This window comes from Alligator mississippiensis, chromosome 2 (assembly GCF_030867095.1).
Source record: "Alligator mississippiensis isolate rAllMis1 chromosome 2, rAllMis1, whole genome shotgun sequence".
In the NCBI taxonomy this organism is placed as follows: domain Eukaryota; kingdom Metazoa; phylum Chordata; order Crocodylia; family Alligatoridae; genus Alligator; species Alligator mississippiensis.
In genome coordinates, this window is record NC_081825.1 from 233,685,381 (window position 1) to 233,701,007 (window position 15,627).

Sequence of the window (15,627 nt, forward strand, 5' to 3'; positions counted from 1 at the left end):
GCTTCTAAAATTAAATGAAATATGCAGAGTTGAATAACATTTCCTTTTTCCAATCACTTCCCTTACCCTCACCACTTTACTATATGGCAAAGTAAAAAGCTGCCTCTCAAATCAAATTTCAGCTGTCACAAAGCCAACAGTTTTCCCCCAGGGAGCCTGTTTGCTAATGAAAGAAAGAGAGGCTGCAGCTAAATACTTCATCTGTCATATGTGGTCAAAAGGCCAGTAAAAGCAAGGAGCAAAGTGGACGGGCTGCCTCCCTCTCTCCCCCATCAAAAACAAAACAAAACAAAACAAAACAACGCCACACGCTTACACATACCACCCCACACTTCTTACTTGAACATATTAATAGGAGAAAACTCTTTCAAGGAAGCTCTAGGGAAAGAAATGAAAGCAGTAATGCCAGCAGGAAATAGAATCCCACACAGCACTTCAGTAAGAAGGCATATCTGCCTTTCTGTCCCCAGTCTCATACATAGGATAGCTAATAGGGGGAAGGGAATTTGCTCCAGTTGAAAGAATGAGCAGCCACTTCTAATCAGAGGGCTTGCTTCCGTCTCAGAGTCAAAGTAGCATTTGTGAACCCAATTATGCTCTCATTAAATTGAGCAGGAGCAGGACTGGGTCCTAGAAGTAGGTTTGATTAAGAATACTTCCTTCTATCACTCAACCAGAAATAGTGGTGCACGCTGGAAAACAAGCATACCTCATAGAGCCTTCAGGGACAATAGGTATGAGAGGGGAAAAAGGAACTACTGCCTTACATGGCAAGCAGTTATTTCTGATCCATAAAAGAATTACATGAATTTATGTAAGGGTACATATGTTGTTTATATAGCCAGCACTCACGTAAGCAATTCTAACCTTCAACTGTTCCTCCTATGAGAGGAAAAAAATATAGGGCCTATTTCTATAGATAGGGAGATTTAGTGATTTGTCAAAGAAGGGACAGGCACAGTTGAAGCCAGATTTAAAACTCAGGAGTCTCTGGCTCCCCAGCAGCCCTGTGTATTACTGGAGCTAGAGGTTTAATTGGAGGTTAAGGTCCAGGAGTATGTTTCATTGGTGGTGCAATGTGAACTGAAGCAAGGTGCTATCTACAGCCTTTGATTCCCATGCAGATGGTAAACACTAATACTTTTCCACAACAGTCACTAAACAATTTTATATTTGAAACAGTGGCAGGAAGGAAAAAAGGGCATTTCTCAATCTATCATTATACACAAATGAAGGATGATCTCTAATTATGACAGCAGCTTGATTGGAGAGGAAATGTGAGAAAGATCATTTATGACTATGCCAATCACTACGGCTCTGCTATTTTCTCACTCATTAAAATAAGCATCCATTTATCAGGATTTCTTTATGCACAATAAGAAACAAGGGGGAGCATACAGGTAACTGGACACTTGGTGCATCTAGGGTACTGATTCTCAACTGAAAGGTGCCTTGAAGCATAAAGAGATAAGCGCAGGAGATAAGCAGGTAGGAGGAGAGAAACATGTGCTCTGGCTTCTCCATGCCTGGCCACTCTGCAAGGTGTTAAACAGTGTAATAAATGGCAGAAGGCAGGGTAGAGGTGCACCTTGTAGACTAACAGAATCAGTAATGCATAAGTTTTCATGAACCACAGTTTACTTCATCAGATGCTACGGGATTCCATTCTAGGAGCTAAATACCCAAATTGGAAACACCTCAGCATGTTGGTCGGGCACCTTTTTCAACATCCCATTAAAACGCTAGTTTTTGTTATCCAAGTGAATGTCCTACTACTCAGCCAATTAGACTGGTTGAACACCATGTACATTATGGCAGTAATAACACTTGATATTTAAAGGAATGTTGTGATGATTACTATCTGGCTGGAGAGGTTGTGACCCCAAGAACAGATTGTTCTGTCTTGAAACAATATGTGCTGTAGCTATATAAAGGCTCCAAGGTTACAGCACTGGTCTCTTCCTAGCAGGGAGTGAGCTGGTTTACGGTTCTTTGTCACCATGCATAAATGAAAGTACACCATCTCCCCCTCTTTGGATATTTAAATTGCCCTCATAGTGCCTACAATTTGTGCCACTTAACAGAGATGCATCATTGGCAGCCATGTTCATGTGTTTAATAGGCTTTAAAATCAGTTTTAATGAGACACCTCCGAGACCTCATGACGAGTAATAAAGACAGTTGGAAGTACTCTTCAAGTTCTGATATGCATGAGAGAGAGAATTAAAGTTCAAGTGCAGTTTTGAAGTGGCTGATGAGTATAGACTATGATACCTTTTTTTACATTAACCTCAAGAATATTCATCTCCTTAGATTTGTTTGATCTGACACCAACTTCAACTACACCAAAAGGTACAGGAGGAACAGCAATGCAAGTGCAATTTCACATTGAAAGAAATTACCAAGTAAACCTGTAGAGCTGTTCACTACTGTGCCATATTCTGAACTTTACTTACAGACATGTACATAGCAGGGGGTTGATGTATTTTGTTATATAGCTTTCTTTGAATCCACGGTCCTGGTAGTTCATTTCAGTGGGCTTTAAAAAAAATAATAATATGGCTTTGGCCTCTCTACCCCGCTTTTGTACCTCTCTAAAATGTATCTTTGTAAGTAAGAAAAGTAGGAGGCTTAGATTGATGTTACTATGGTGGGGACTAAAGAAAAAGGTAAAAAAGAGCATCTCCTCTACCCTTTTATCTTGTAGTGCACTCAGGTGCAGGTACAGTACTACCATTAACAAAGTCCAGAAAATCATTAGCTTTGGCTGTAACACCACAAAGCCAGCCAGCAAGGACACATGACCAGTCCAATTTGGTAGAGCAGGGAAGATCCAGCCCTGATCCTGATCACTTGCACTGCCACATGTTTTAAAGAGCTGCTACTCAGAACTGTTTGCCTGCTCCTCTGAGAGTCTAGTTCTGTTAGCCCACAATAGACAAGTGTTTTCTGTCCCCACTAGCAACACTCTACCCAATGGAAGAAGAGCCAAAATTTGACACAGAGCAAAGAAAAAACACTGGTCATTGTGACTTGTGTTAGCAAGAGCCTCAGCAAGAATCAACTGGGAAGAAAACACAAACACACAAACTCTCTACCCCCATGTCACAGTCCCAGTTCCCTATTATAATAGTAGTCCCAGTTCCCTATTATGAGGGACAGTCTACTGAAATAATTAAGAAAACTTGCTTTCTTTTCCTATGGTACCAAAGGTATTCAGGATTATTAAACCTAAAGTTATATCCATAACCTTTTTGTATTTCTCTAGGTTTTCATCAAAACCACATAGGTGACTTTTTTCCTGTTCCAGTCAGTTCCTAACCATTTTCACCTCTACATTGTGTATGTGTATAAGCTAGTGCATCAGAAGGACAGATACTCAGCTAGGTAAGTTGAAGTAGTTGTGTTTTGCCTCTCAAGTGGCTGCCAGATAGAAGACTAGCCATCTTGGTGTCTTGGCTAATAAATCTTCACCTTACATTTTTGCAGACAACAGAACAGCAGATTACATGAATGGCTAGCAGGGGGGAAGGGAACACTTCAAAGTACTATTGAGAGTCTGGGGCTAGGTGGGGGGTGGGTGAAGAATAGTCAGCTTGAGACATGTACGGTTGTAACCTTTTCCAGTACTACACAAGGGATTTTATTTAAATGCCAAGAATAGACAGCTGTTTATGCAATCCCTCACAGCATCACCTCATGGGTGGAACAAATGCATACAATTTCTCCATCCAAGAATTGGAAGTAATCCTAAAGAACAAACAAACAAAAAAAGATGCAGGCTATTTCCCAGGAAAGTCAAGTCAGGCAGTACACAACAATGGATTTCCCTTTAGTTGCAAATCCAGGGAAGTCTCTCTGCTGACCAATGGCACAACATTTCAAGAGCAGTTCTCGCCAACCATTCACACATGGGAAAGCCTATAGCTGCAATTAGGACTATAATGAATGCTTTTCCCCCCTCTCAGAACATCCATATCCAATATAAAAACTGCTCACAGAAGGCTTGGGGGGAAAAAAAAGAAAAAGAAAGTGGTGAAAGGAACAACATTTCCCAGGGGAGCCTTTAGTATGACTGCAGGAAAACAGCAGCAGGCCCAGGGCCAAAGGCCAAAAAGCTGTATAACTGAGGCACGTCACAGCAAACAGACTTTTTCCCTGTGCAGATCAGCTCAGGCCTTCTCAGTGGCAAATATTTCACTTGTGACTGGCAAATGACCTGTACTTTGACCTGGCTAGCCAGGCCAGTTACCAGATAGACTGAAAGCCTTTCAGCGTGTGTAGCACCTCTATACATAAAAATGGAAATTTAGCAGACACAGAAAGGTAAGCACAGAAAGGATAACACATTATCACTGCTTTCCCCAGACACCTTTGTTTTTCTAGCAGTGAACCCTAAATTACAGCTGGCAGTTGATGAGTTTTCCAGTCTTAAGAGACAGCCCATGATGTCCACAGTCATACACTTCTAGCTATAACAAGAAAATATGTCATTGATCTATATGCTTTGTTTTGTTAAGCCCTGAAAAAGGCAGAAAGGGAAGGCATCTGGTTTCACCTTGCTATAGGTTTATCAGTCTCAAGAAGGCACAGAGTTTACATAGGATACTGCTGTTTTTTTATTCCTGAGCAATGTAGGTTAATTCACTAATGCAAAGGTGTCAAAACTAGAAACTGCTTTGGTTCCCCCTGGACAGAAAGAGATCTTAGTAACCAACCTCCCCTTTCAACCCCATCTTCCAATGTTCTCTCACAATTCAGCCACTTAAATCATCCCAATATTCGAGAGAAGCAATAGGAACTGAAAATAACCATATAAGGGAAAACTTCATGATTAAGGACTTTGTTAATAGGAGAGAAGCTTTCACCTCTAGGACCCCAGTTTAAGTTCAGGCCACAACACCACTGACCAAAAGCAGTTTTCCAAGAACCCTTGGATATAACACATTTATCACCCTGTAATAAGTTGATCCAGTTGTTCTTCTGGGGCTCATGGCTTTGTTTCAGGTCCTAGCAGACAGGTATCCATATCACTAAAATACCACTGTTTGTACAACTTGTCCCCTATAGGCAAGGTCAGCACAGAAGCGAAGGACTGAAGGAGCCACAGAAACTGAACTCCTCTCTCATTCATAAATGAATTTCTCTCAGGCCAGGGCTGAAGCAAAAAACAGGCAATATGTATACTGCCACAGCTCATGAGGTGTCTGGTGGATAAAGAGGGGTCAGTCTCCAACACTGTCAACTTATCAGTTTTCATCAGCGTCAGTTTCACTAAAATTTTTAGGAAAGACTTAAAGATTTTTTTTTGAATGACATTAGGAACTGTGGAATCAGAAAAAATATATGCCTTAAACTTTGATTATTTTAGTTATAAGATGACATAACCGCTTTGTGGAGAATTGCTGGCTCTATACAGTAGAACAGATAAGGGCAAGTGTTTGTTCTTTGTAACTCTTCTGCAACTGCTTCGCTCACCGCGGCCTTGAAGGTAGCAAAAAAAAAAAGTATATGCAAAGTTAATTTCCAGGTGCAAGGAGGTTTGTGAACTAACCTCGCCTCCCCCATTAGTTCCCATCCTGATTACAGCAAAGAAATAATGAAATAATATTATAGCCGCTTTTCATGCTAATTTCACTATATGATCACGTGAGTTATAAGCGACTGTTAAAAAGTATATAAGCCTCCTGATTTTGCTCTTGGGGGGGGACCCCTTCCAAGTGCTTGGGAAATCCATGTCACTTTGGAATCCCCCCTACAGCTGTAGTTTCTTTTGAATAAAAGCTTCTGCTGACCTGACCCAAAAGTATGCTGCGTGTGTTTCCACGACAGAACCTTGACAGCCATGTAAGCCAGAATCCAAATAATAGTGCTGCCAGAAGTGTTAAACACCAAGATGATTTTGCTTTGAGATACGAACTTTTTGGATAAGCTTAAGCCCAAAGTAGACTTCAGTAGAAACCACTGGGTTGTATGTAGTTCAAACTGAAATCTACAGTTGTTCCAGACTTGCTCAAAACCATCTTTCCATGGTCTGAGAATGCAGTTAAATTCCACAAGACTCAAGCTTCTTTCCTGCACTGCTCATTCATTTCTAATTCATGTTTGGGCCAAGATCAAACCAAGGTTTCCCCTTCAAGCCACTGTCTATGCCATGACAAAGCCAAAATGCCCCGAACTAAGAGGTCTGATCCAAGTTCTCTTCTGCCTGTTGTGGAGATGCCAGAGATCTCCACCTGATAAAAGGGCATTGATTTATGGAGCCCTGCTGTCTTAATTAGCTGATGAAGTTCAGCTCCAGATAAATGTTTAGGCTTTTCTTTTGTGTGTGTCTTAAGGTAGCTACAGTAGAATTTATAGCTTTTATAAACACCAGTATTTGGATTTGGAATGCAGGACAGACCTGTTCCTGGAATAGGCAAGTTATTCCACACTACAGATCTTATGTGAATGAGGAAGCTTTAGGCAGCAAGGTGAGACTTAGGAGTCCCCTCAGATCACTACTTTGATCCAGTTTCCTATTGTTCAATCAACGTAAAGTGGTAAAAGGACCTAATCTACAAAAACACCATGCTAAGCAGGTGCTTCACTGAAGACTACTAGGCCCATGCCTTTCATTCTCTCCACACTTTGACATACCCACCTAGTGCCTGTTAAGGAGGCTATGCCATATCAGTCTTACAGCACAGTGCACATAGAGCTGACCAAATACTTGGCTGTAGCACTCCCTGATATAGTTCTTCAATAGAGTTGACAAACCCTGCATGTCCAGTCAAGCTGGCTGGTTGATATATGGTCAGCATGGAAAATGTTTAGTGCACAAGTGTAGGACAGTTAGTTGAAGGAGGACAGTGCTGGAAAAATATAGGCAACAAGATGCACCATAGACAGGTAGCCCATCCTAATGGCATCAAGGTGGGCTGTTTCACTGAAGGTTGGCACATTTCCAGGCAGTTGCTAAGACAACAAAATCCCATTTATTATGCACAAATGGACATATTTTACTATTTAACTCATTAATCCAGACCACACCACTTATTCTTTTAGCCTTCTAATTGGTTTCTCTCAAATGCCCAGCATTCTTTTGCTTCATTCTACTTGAACTGATAGACTCAGCTGTGGTTCAGTATCTTAACTGCTGTTATCTTTACATTTCCCAATTGATTTCCTCTCTCAAAACGATAGAAAGGAAGAAGGCTATCTAGTGCCATGCCATCATTTTAATCCAAAGCTTGAAATGGGCCAATGCAGTGTACTGGGACACCAGCTTATGTTCTGCTCTGGCACTCCACTCCCCTTTATCCTCCTCTCCCACAAGGGAAACTCATGTATAATAGATAGCACCCTTCCCAATACTAGCTTAATTATCCCAGTTAAAGTTACTGTTCCTGTTCCCTCATCCCACATTAGCAGGCAGGGCCTGGAAGAGGAGAAAGCAGTAGTAGAGCCCAGTTTTCCTACCTAGTTGTACTGCTCTTCACAGCCTGGACACTAACCAGATCTCAGCTATAGTCTTGGTTAATTAAAAGAATATTCTACGCTTTACTGTATGATTTTGCCAGAGAATTTCTCTTTAAATGGCTGGAGTTTGTATTTGGCATTTTGTGTGTTACTCAGAACAAACATAGAATAGAGCAGCAGGCCTAATTGTCAATCTTACAGTCTTCAGTTGAACTAGTCACATTACTACATCTTCAGCAGCATGAGTTAAGAGTTTTAACTTCTTCAGTGAAAACCTTGACTCCTACACAATCTAACCCCAATTTGCTGAAGAAACCAGGAGAGGGGGTTTCAGTGCTCATTTGAAAGACACTGCACCTTCCATGTTATGCCACATTTTCACCAGAACAGACAGCGCATTCAGTTGCTCACAAAAAAGCAAAAGCTGGTTTTCCCTCATGCAAGACTATCAGACATGTGAAAGCACCCCAGAAGACTGGCCACAACTCTATAGGTAGTTGCAGCTGCAGATCTACGTTTTTGTTTAGAGCTTCATATCTGGCACATTTTAAAGACAATAATAGAGTATTTCAAATAAATAGGGAGTCAAGAATTAAATAAGAGCCTGACAACAGAATTCTCCACTTAGTCTTCCAAAAAGAAGCAGTAAAGCCTGCCCTGGAAGCCCAGGGGGGGCAATCACATGATTTCTACTATGAGGGTATGGAATAGATTAACTAAGGGTTCTCAACAATCACTCATTAAGCAGTGCTAGTGATTCCTTAACAGCATGGTATCTCCTCCCTCCCTCCCTCCCAACTGACCCCAAAGATCTCCAAGGTTTTCTTGGGACCAGAGAAACAGGAAGGAAGGAAACTCAGTTCCCAAATAAGAATGCCTTAAATGCTTGTGCCATAACTCTGAAGTAGAATAAAGAACACCTCATCACCTCCTTCATAGAAGCTGCTACATCAGGGCCCTCTTACAAGAGCAGGGTGATAATTTGGGAACAAGCAGTTTGGTCACCAAAAAAAGGACTAATAATCTGGGAAAACAAAAGAGTGACCTACACCAGCAGTTCTTTGGATAGATGTACCACCAACCTGTTGGAGATCCCGAGTTGCCCTACTGACTTTGATAGGTTTTTGCAGCACAGAGTCCTAGAGCTAAAGAATGTTGTTTCGTGTACAGATACAGAAGAGACTTTGCATTCAAGACAAACTCTTGGAAGAGAGAGAACTACACCAAGCACAGCCTGGCAATACTGTATTTCTCCAGATTCATCCCACTTCCCAACTATAGGTTGTCCTATAAGGAATGCAGGGGAAAAAAATTGAGACAGCTCTACAAATGTGATCCAGACCTTCCTGGCTTGCAGACCAACAATGTATAAGATTCTGATTACGGGGATTGTCATCTTCCCTTCAAGGATGAAGCTTGTTCCTCTTTCCCACCAAACTGTAGCTAGAGAGGCATGACAGGCACTTAGTCCTGTACTCAAGCCCTCACCCTGTTCTAGAGAAAATATTCAAGTTCTGTCCTCCCCTGTTGACATGCAAGGAAAGCTAGTAGGGAACACTGCAGAACAATACAGGTTAAGCAGCCACAAATAGACAAATGACACCAGTTCTACATAACCTTCACAAACACAGCAGCAGCATCTCTCAGCTATTCAAGAGCTTATTTGAAAATAGCCATTTTACACACACACAAAAAGCTGGCTGGACTGGAGTGCTGATAAGAACAGTCCTCCACCTCACCCCCCCAAAAAGAGAGAAGGACTCCAAAGAACATGCCACTTGTGGAATATCATCCCTCACTGGAAGTATCCATAGGTACATAATTAAAGCAGCAGACAGTCTTAGTATCCAGACAGACCCTTTAATGAGAGTAGAGTGCTAGCATGTCTCTTCCATCACAAAGACAGCAAAAATGCACCCAAAATCCAGTTCAGCTCCTTTCTCAAGGCTCTGATTTAATTATTCCCATTGAACTAGGACAGCCCATCAGCCATCCTGTCTTCCTAACTTGGGACTTTCTTCACAATCTATCTACTCTCCACAGATTTCCCCTTGACAAGCCACTTGCCCCCCCCCCCCCCAAAATCCTACCCTACTTCCCCTACACCCCCCAGAAACTCCCAGCTAAAGAACCTCTTTACAGCTCTGCCCAAGTAAACACCCAGCAGGCTTTTATCATCATCTGGTTGATCAGCCACAGGTGTGACTAGGTCTTATTCTCCTTAAAAGAACTGCCACACTATAACATAGTAGCCAAAGTTGGGGGGGGGGGGGGGGAAGGGAAGGGAAGGGAAGGGAAGGGAAGGGAAGGGAAGGGAAATGCAATGCGGATAGTTTTAATTTTTTTAACCTATAGTAGGCCAGAAAAAATTGTACCCATCCCATCAGGTCCAGACTTAGCCATGGTTGCTGATTATTATAGTACTAGCCACTTGCCTGTCATGAATGATGGATTTAAAATAATGAAGGTCTTTACATTTTAAACTTGCCTATAAAACCATGAGCCTTAAGAAGATGCAGGTAGTTCAAAATTTAGTAGCTCATCTGCTCAACACCATAGACCAGTGGCTCCCAATCTGTGGCATGTATACCACCAATGGCAAAAATTTGCTACTGGTACTAAAGGTTGAACTGAAAAATTTGCTGGTGATACTTAAGGTTGTCCTGTTTTAAATTGGTAGTCTGCAATCTGTCAGAGTTGGGGAACCACTGCTAAAGACCATTATGGGCACATCACCTTAGTGCTCTGCTTGCTTCCCTGCTTTTCCATTGACTATCTGGTCAAAGTTGAGGTTTGGCCCATCCTGAAAAAATGCCTTACTGTACACAAATGCAATGTTTCAAAACAGCTTTGTTGCACAAGAAGTGGAAGACTCAAGTGTATGACTATTGCACAGGAGACGGAGCTTTCTTGGCAACTCTGTTGTGCACCTGGAATTCATGTTTAGATAAAACATGCCTGACCACAAAACTCAGTACCTTTAGACTAGCGTGCAACTGCTGCTTCAACTTAAGCTTCCCACAATAATACCACATGCACAAAAATCTCAGGCCCTGATCACTGCAATGGAGAAGAAAAGATTTCTACATTCACGTTGCTATTCATGTGTTCCCAAAATTGCAGAGTGAGGCATGTGATATAAGAACCATGATAAAGACACTGTCATTCTAAAGGCAGCTAAACAGGAGAGGCATGTGCATAAATTTACAATGACAGCCCCTTGTTGCCAAGTGCTGGCCGTCAGACACTTAGATTACAAAAAATTATTGATTAAAGGACAGCTGGAAACCATGGAGAAGTCACCAGCTCTCTGAAATGAAATAATTACATGCTGACTAGCATTTTGAAGGGAACAATCATAAGAAGAATGTAAGATCAGGTATGTCTGAAATACACTGGAACAGATTTTGCTTCTCATTTACTCTTTTTAGAATTAGAAGCAACTTGAATGACATCAGTAGGCAACTCAGTCCATGCTGTCATTGAACAAGAAGATCTAGTAACGTAGCTATTTATATACTGTAAATATTGGACTTGATTCTCCACTGATATGCACTTCAGGTAGTCATTTACACAAACACAATGTGGATGTTAAATGCCACCAGATGAGAATGGCACATTTTGCTGTATGTGGTGCAAGGCAGTGGAGAATCATGACAGATTTAAAGATGATCAAAGCAAGAGACCAATGATACGCATAAAGAACTGTTTAAGTTAGCAACCTACAGGTGCCATGTGACAGTAACTGAGTGAAAACATTACAAAACAGACTGCTGACCCCAATCTGTGCAAAACTGATGGCTTGTTACTGAATTGCTTTGGTATGTCACTTCATTTATTCTGTTAGAGATTTAAACATTTTAATATGTTTACAACCAGTCTCACGTTCAATTAAGTCTGTTGATATTCATTGACACTATGCTGATTTTGTTGCTCATCCCAAAGCAAACCTATCAGACCTTCCACAGGCCAACTCATATCATGCCTGCCTCCTTCCACACACAGGAACTCCAAACCAGCACTCAGTCAAAATTAGACTGGGATCCTATAGACAGGGACCTATGATCCCTGCTGACTTCCTGCCCCTGGGGCAGGGGGCTGGACTCGATGATCCTCTGGGGTCCCTTCCAGCCTGAATGCCTATGAAATCTAGACACCCTCAGGTAAGAAGTTCTGAGCCCCACCATCCACTCCTTCAGCCAAGGGCTGGATTCTTGTTCTTTGATTCTTGTTCTTAACTCCAAATTGAGTTACCTATCTATTCCATTTTAGAAATATCCTGTCTGACCAGGAAAATTCTCTCTCTCTCCTTTTTTGCGTATGCCCATGAACAACAGACAAAATGCATTATAATCACTGTTTGTGTTGTGGGTAGATGGAATTGCTTTTAATGATATAGTAAGTTAAGTGCTTGGCAATACTGATGGATTTCTGCACAATTATTTTATGGTGGAGAGAGTAATTCTTGTGATCATGGCTACCTACAGCAGCTGTTTGTGCAAAACAGTTCATTAAATACAAGCATTTCTCTCTGAAGAGGCTTACCACATATCTAACGGGTAAAAGATAAATGGCTATAATCTTTGAATACACAAGACTACACAGAGTGGATATTTCATATCTGCACAGAGGGTCCTTAATTGAACTTATACCCTAAGGCTAAGCTTTCCAGTACTTAAAGTGCTCCCTGATACCATACCAGGGTCATGTTCCACATCAGAAAAGAAGAGCTTTAAATTCCAGTTAATTGGTATCCCCAACTGTCTTTTTCTTTCATTAAGGCTACTTTTATAACAGTTATTTATGTAAGTGCAATTGTTTCTCTACCCCCTCCCTATAATTTCCCACTCCAGGTAGTAAAGTACAGATATGACTATATTCCAAACTCTATGGCATCAAAATCATAGCACCAGTCAAAAGCCTGTAGCCCTAATAATTGTAATGTAAACAGGGAACTGTAGGTGACTCAACGGTAAGGAAAACAGATGCAATATGAAGACAGAATGGTATCTATCTACAGCATCATTAATTTAAGGGGTAACACAAGGGACTGGCATATAAGTACATATAAACACTTTCACTGGCTGCTAAACACCAAAATGTGGTCAATCTTGATTCAGCTGATGGCTGTAGTGCAGCTCCTTGTGGACAAGGGTCCCCACCACAACAACAAAAACACAAGTGTCAGTGGCTGTCATGTTTATCGATCATCTAGAAGAAAAATCATACACTGACTAGGTCATGGAAACTGGATTTCCCTCAGCTTGGGAAGTGATTCCTCAAGTTCAGGTCTGAGGCATTCCAGTATTTCAGTACCATGGGAATGCTTAAACAGCTGCCCATGCCCTTCTGAAGGATAGAGAGTAGGATTTGACCTGCATGTGTGACAAGCTAACACACTTCTCCAGGGGTTCCCTTAATAACAATGCAAATAAATAAATGGAAGTGGTGTTGATGTGACATTCTCCAGGACATTCTGTACACATCCTATGTTCTCACAGGCAAGCCACTGTTCTGAGCTGCCAACCAAGTGACTATAAATTAGTGAAGACTGCACTCGGGAAGGAATGAATTTGTGCCTGTGTGGTCAGTGTTGCAGATAACACTTTCAGAAAAGGCTGTGTACTGCATACATCACAACAGTCCAGGGTGTCCCTTCATATAGGTGTTACAGTTTCAATAGGCTTCACTCGTTGTATCTTCAAGAGCACTGAAAAGGTTCCCACCTGACAGGGAATCACTTAATCTTTACTGTATATGAAAGGCTGGCCTTTATACTGTCCCATTATTAATATATTTAGTGTTTCTCATGAGCCACTTTATCATAACTCATTTGGCACATGAAGGCTTTATATTCCATGGACTTCCCATGGACAGTTAATGTTAATTACCACAGAATGACATTTAAATTAATTGGCACTCCACACATTCTTAAAATACCAGATTAGTTATTTATAGCCAAGTCAGCTGTTGGGCCTAATAAAGTTATATTTGCCACAGTAAAGTTGGTTAAAAATGTCTGTGGGCCTGAGAAATGTTTTGATCCTCGGCTTATAAAAGGCAAATCAGGAGACACAGATTACCAGCTAAGTGTCACCCGGCTCTGTGCTACCCAATGCTGATTCCTTCAAGCCGGGCTGTCTGTACTGCTCTCATGTGGGCTTGGTGGCCCGGAAATAAAACAGTTCCTTCAAAGCCCTCTTCAGTCTTTCGCTTGTGTCACAGCTTTTACTGGAGTGTTCTGCTTGCTTTATCGGGTTTAATGCAAATAATCCCCTTCCCCGCCCCAGGAGGCTGGTAGGGGAGAACCGTTACATACGCTGTGAACTTTGGAGGACTATTTGGCAGCAGGATCCCCAAGCGCAGAACACTTCTTCCAGCACCCAGTGGCTGCATCCACTCAAGCCCTGTATTGCTCCACTAATTAGGGCTCCCCCTAAGAGGAAAAGCAGCTAGTCTTCCCAGGCAGCCAGTCCCGCCAGCTTTGTTCCTAACCCCCCACCTCAGCTTCAACACTCCCAGCAGACGAGGGTGACAAAACCCCATCCTGGAGCTGTTACATCTGCTTTCTCTTCCCCACCTGGGGCTTCCCTCCTCCCTTCAGCCCCCTGCCCCATAGCCTGGAAAGTCAAGGGCACCTAGCTGTAGGGAGGCAGGAGGCCGTGGCCTCTCGCTCCCTAGCTGGGTCCCGGGCAATTCCCAAGCGGAGCTCGGCCCCCGCGCTGCCCTGCACCGGGGCGCCGTGCTGCAAACACCCCCGGAGCTCGGCCCCAGCCCAGCCCAGCCCAGCCCAGCTCAGCCCAGCCGCCCGCTGCCCGCATTGTTTCTACTCACCATGTCGTACACGTTGAGAATCACGGGCTCGCTGGCCATGGTGGCGGGCCGCGGGGCGGGCGCGGAGCGGGCGCGGGGCCCGGAGCCCTCAGCTCCCTGGCGGCGGCGCGCTGCTTGCCCGCAGCCGCAGCCGCCGCGACCCCGCCGGCTCCGGGCCGCCCGCTCAGCCCGGCTCGCTCCTCGCCCCGCGGCTCATGGGGCTGGCGGCGCGCGGGGCGCGGCGGGGCATGCGGGGCTGGCAGCGGTGCCGCCGCCGCCGCCGCCGCCGCCGCGGGAGCTGTCCCGGGTGCTGGCGGCGGCGGAGCCCGAGCAGCCCCGCAGCCTCAGGGGGCGGCCCGGCGCCGCGGCGGGGCTGCTGCGGGGAGCCTCATCGGGGCTGCGGGGGCGCGGGGCAGCGGCCCCCCTAGGGGGCCCGAGCGAGCGCGGCCGGCGCCGGGCGCCAGGGCCATGGCGGGAAAGCCCGCCCGCCGCCTCCGCCGCCGCCGCGCCCGCCTCCCTCCCCGCCCCGGCCCCGGCCCCGGCCCCTTTCCTCTCGACGCCGCCTCAGCGGCCTCGGCCACGGGCGGCGCTCGGCCCGGCTTCCGCGCGCGTCCCCCCTCGGCCCCCGAGAAGCAGCCGCCGCCGGGCAGGGGAAGGCGGAGCCGGCGTCTCCCCCACACACCCCACTCCTCTCAGAGCCGGGCGCTGGGCAGTGGCTTTGGCAGTCCTGGGTGCGGAGCGGAGCTCGTGCGCCCGCTGAGGACGGCAGCAGTCTTCAGGGCCTTTTTTTCCCCCCTTCCTCCCTCCAGTGTCCCTTCCTCCCGCAGCTGGCGGCAGAGAAGTGGTCCCTGGAAGCGGGCAGAGAGTCCTTAGGCAAGCTGGCCGGGGGGGGGGGGGGGGGGGGGGGGGGTGCAGTTGACATGAGGACAGGCGAGGTGCCATGCTGGGACAGACCAACGGTCCAGCTAGTGCCGAGCAGTGTTTCCCAACCTTTCCCAGCCCCTGGCACACTTACATTAATAAAACATTGCCCGCGGCTCACCTGTTAAGGCCTTCCCCATCCTCCTACCTGTCGTAGCTCATCACAGTGGCAAAAATCCACTGTGCACCTGTTCATTTCCAACCGCACGCTTTTGTGCCATGGCGCGCTGGTCAAGTGGTCCTTGGAGCACTTGGTATTAACCTTCACCCTCCACTCCCAGCCCTGTTTTCCCTTCTGTTGTCCCCTGGAATCAGTTGGTGCACAATTAGCCACCGACCCCCTCTCACAACAGGGGTGAGGGGGCAGCAGTTCCTGTGTGGGCTTGTGCCCATGACCCCATGTGCATCAGATAGGCCTCTCTGACAGTGGCA

At 44.9% G+C, this 15,627-nt stretch overlaps 1 protein-coding gene across 1 annotated transcript in view; it reads right to left on the bottom strand.

Annotated features, from left to right (window-relative positions):
• LOC102560248 (deubiquitinase DESI2) overlaps positions 1 to 14,422 on the bottom strand; it is a 101,978-nt gene extending 87,556 nt beyond the window's left edge. Inside the window, exon 1 of the mRNA XM_019476852.2 lies at positions 14,296 to 14,422. Within this exon, the coding sequence (XP_019332397.1) occupies positions 14,296 to 14,334 (39 nt within the window). The 5' untranslated portion in view covers positions 14,335 to 14,422. The remainder of the gene's footprint in view (positions 1 to 14,295) is intronic.
• Positions 14,423 to 15,627: the final 1,205 nt, after the last annotated feature.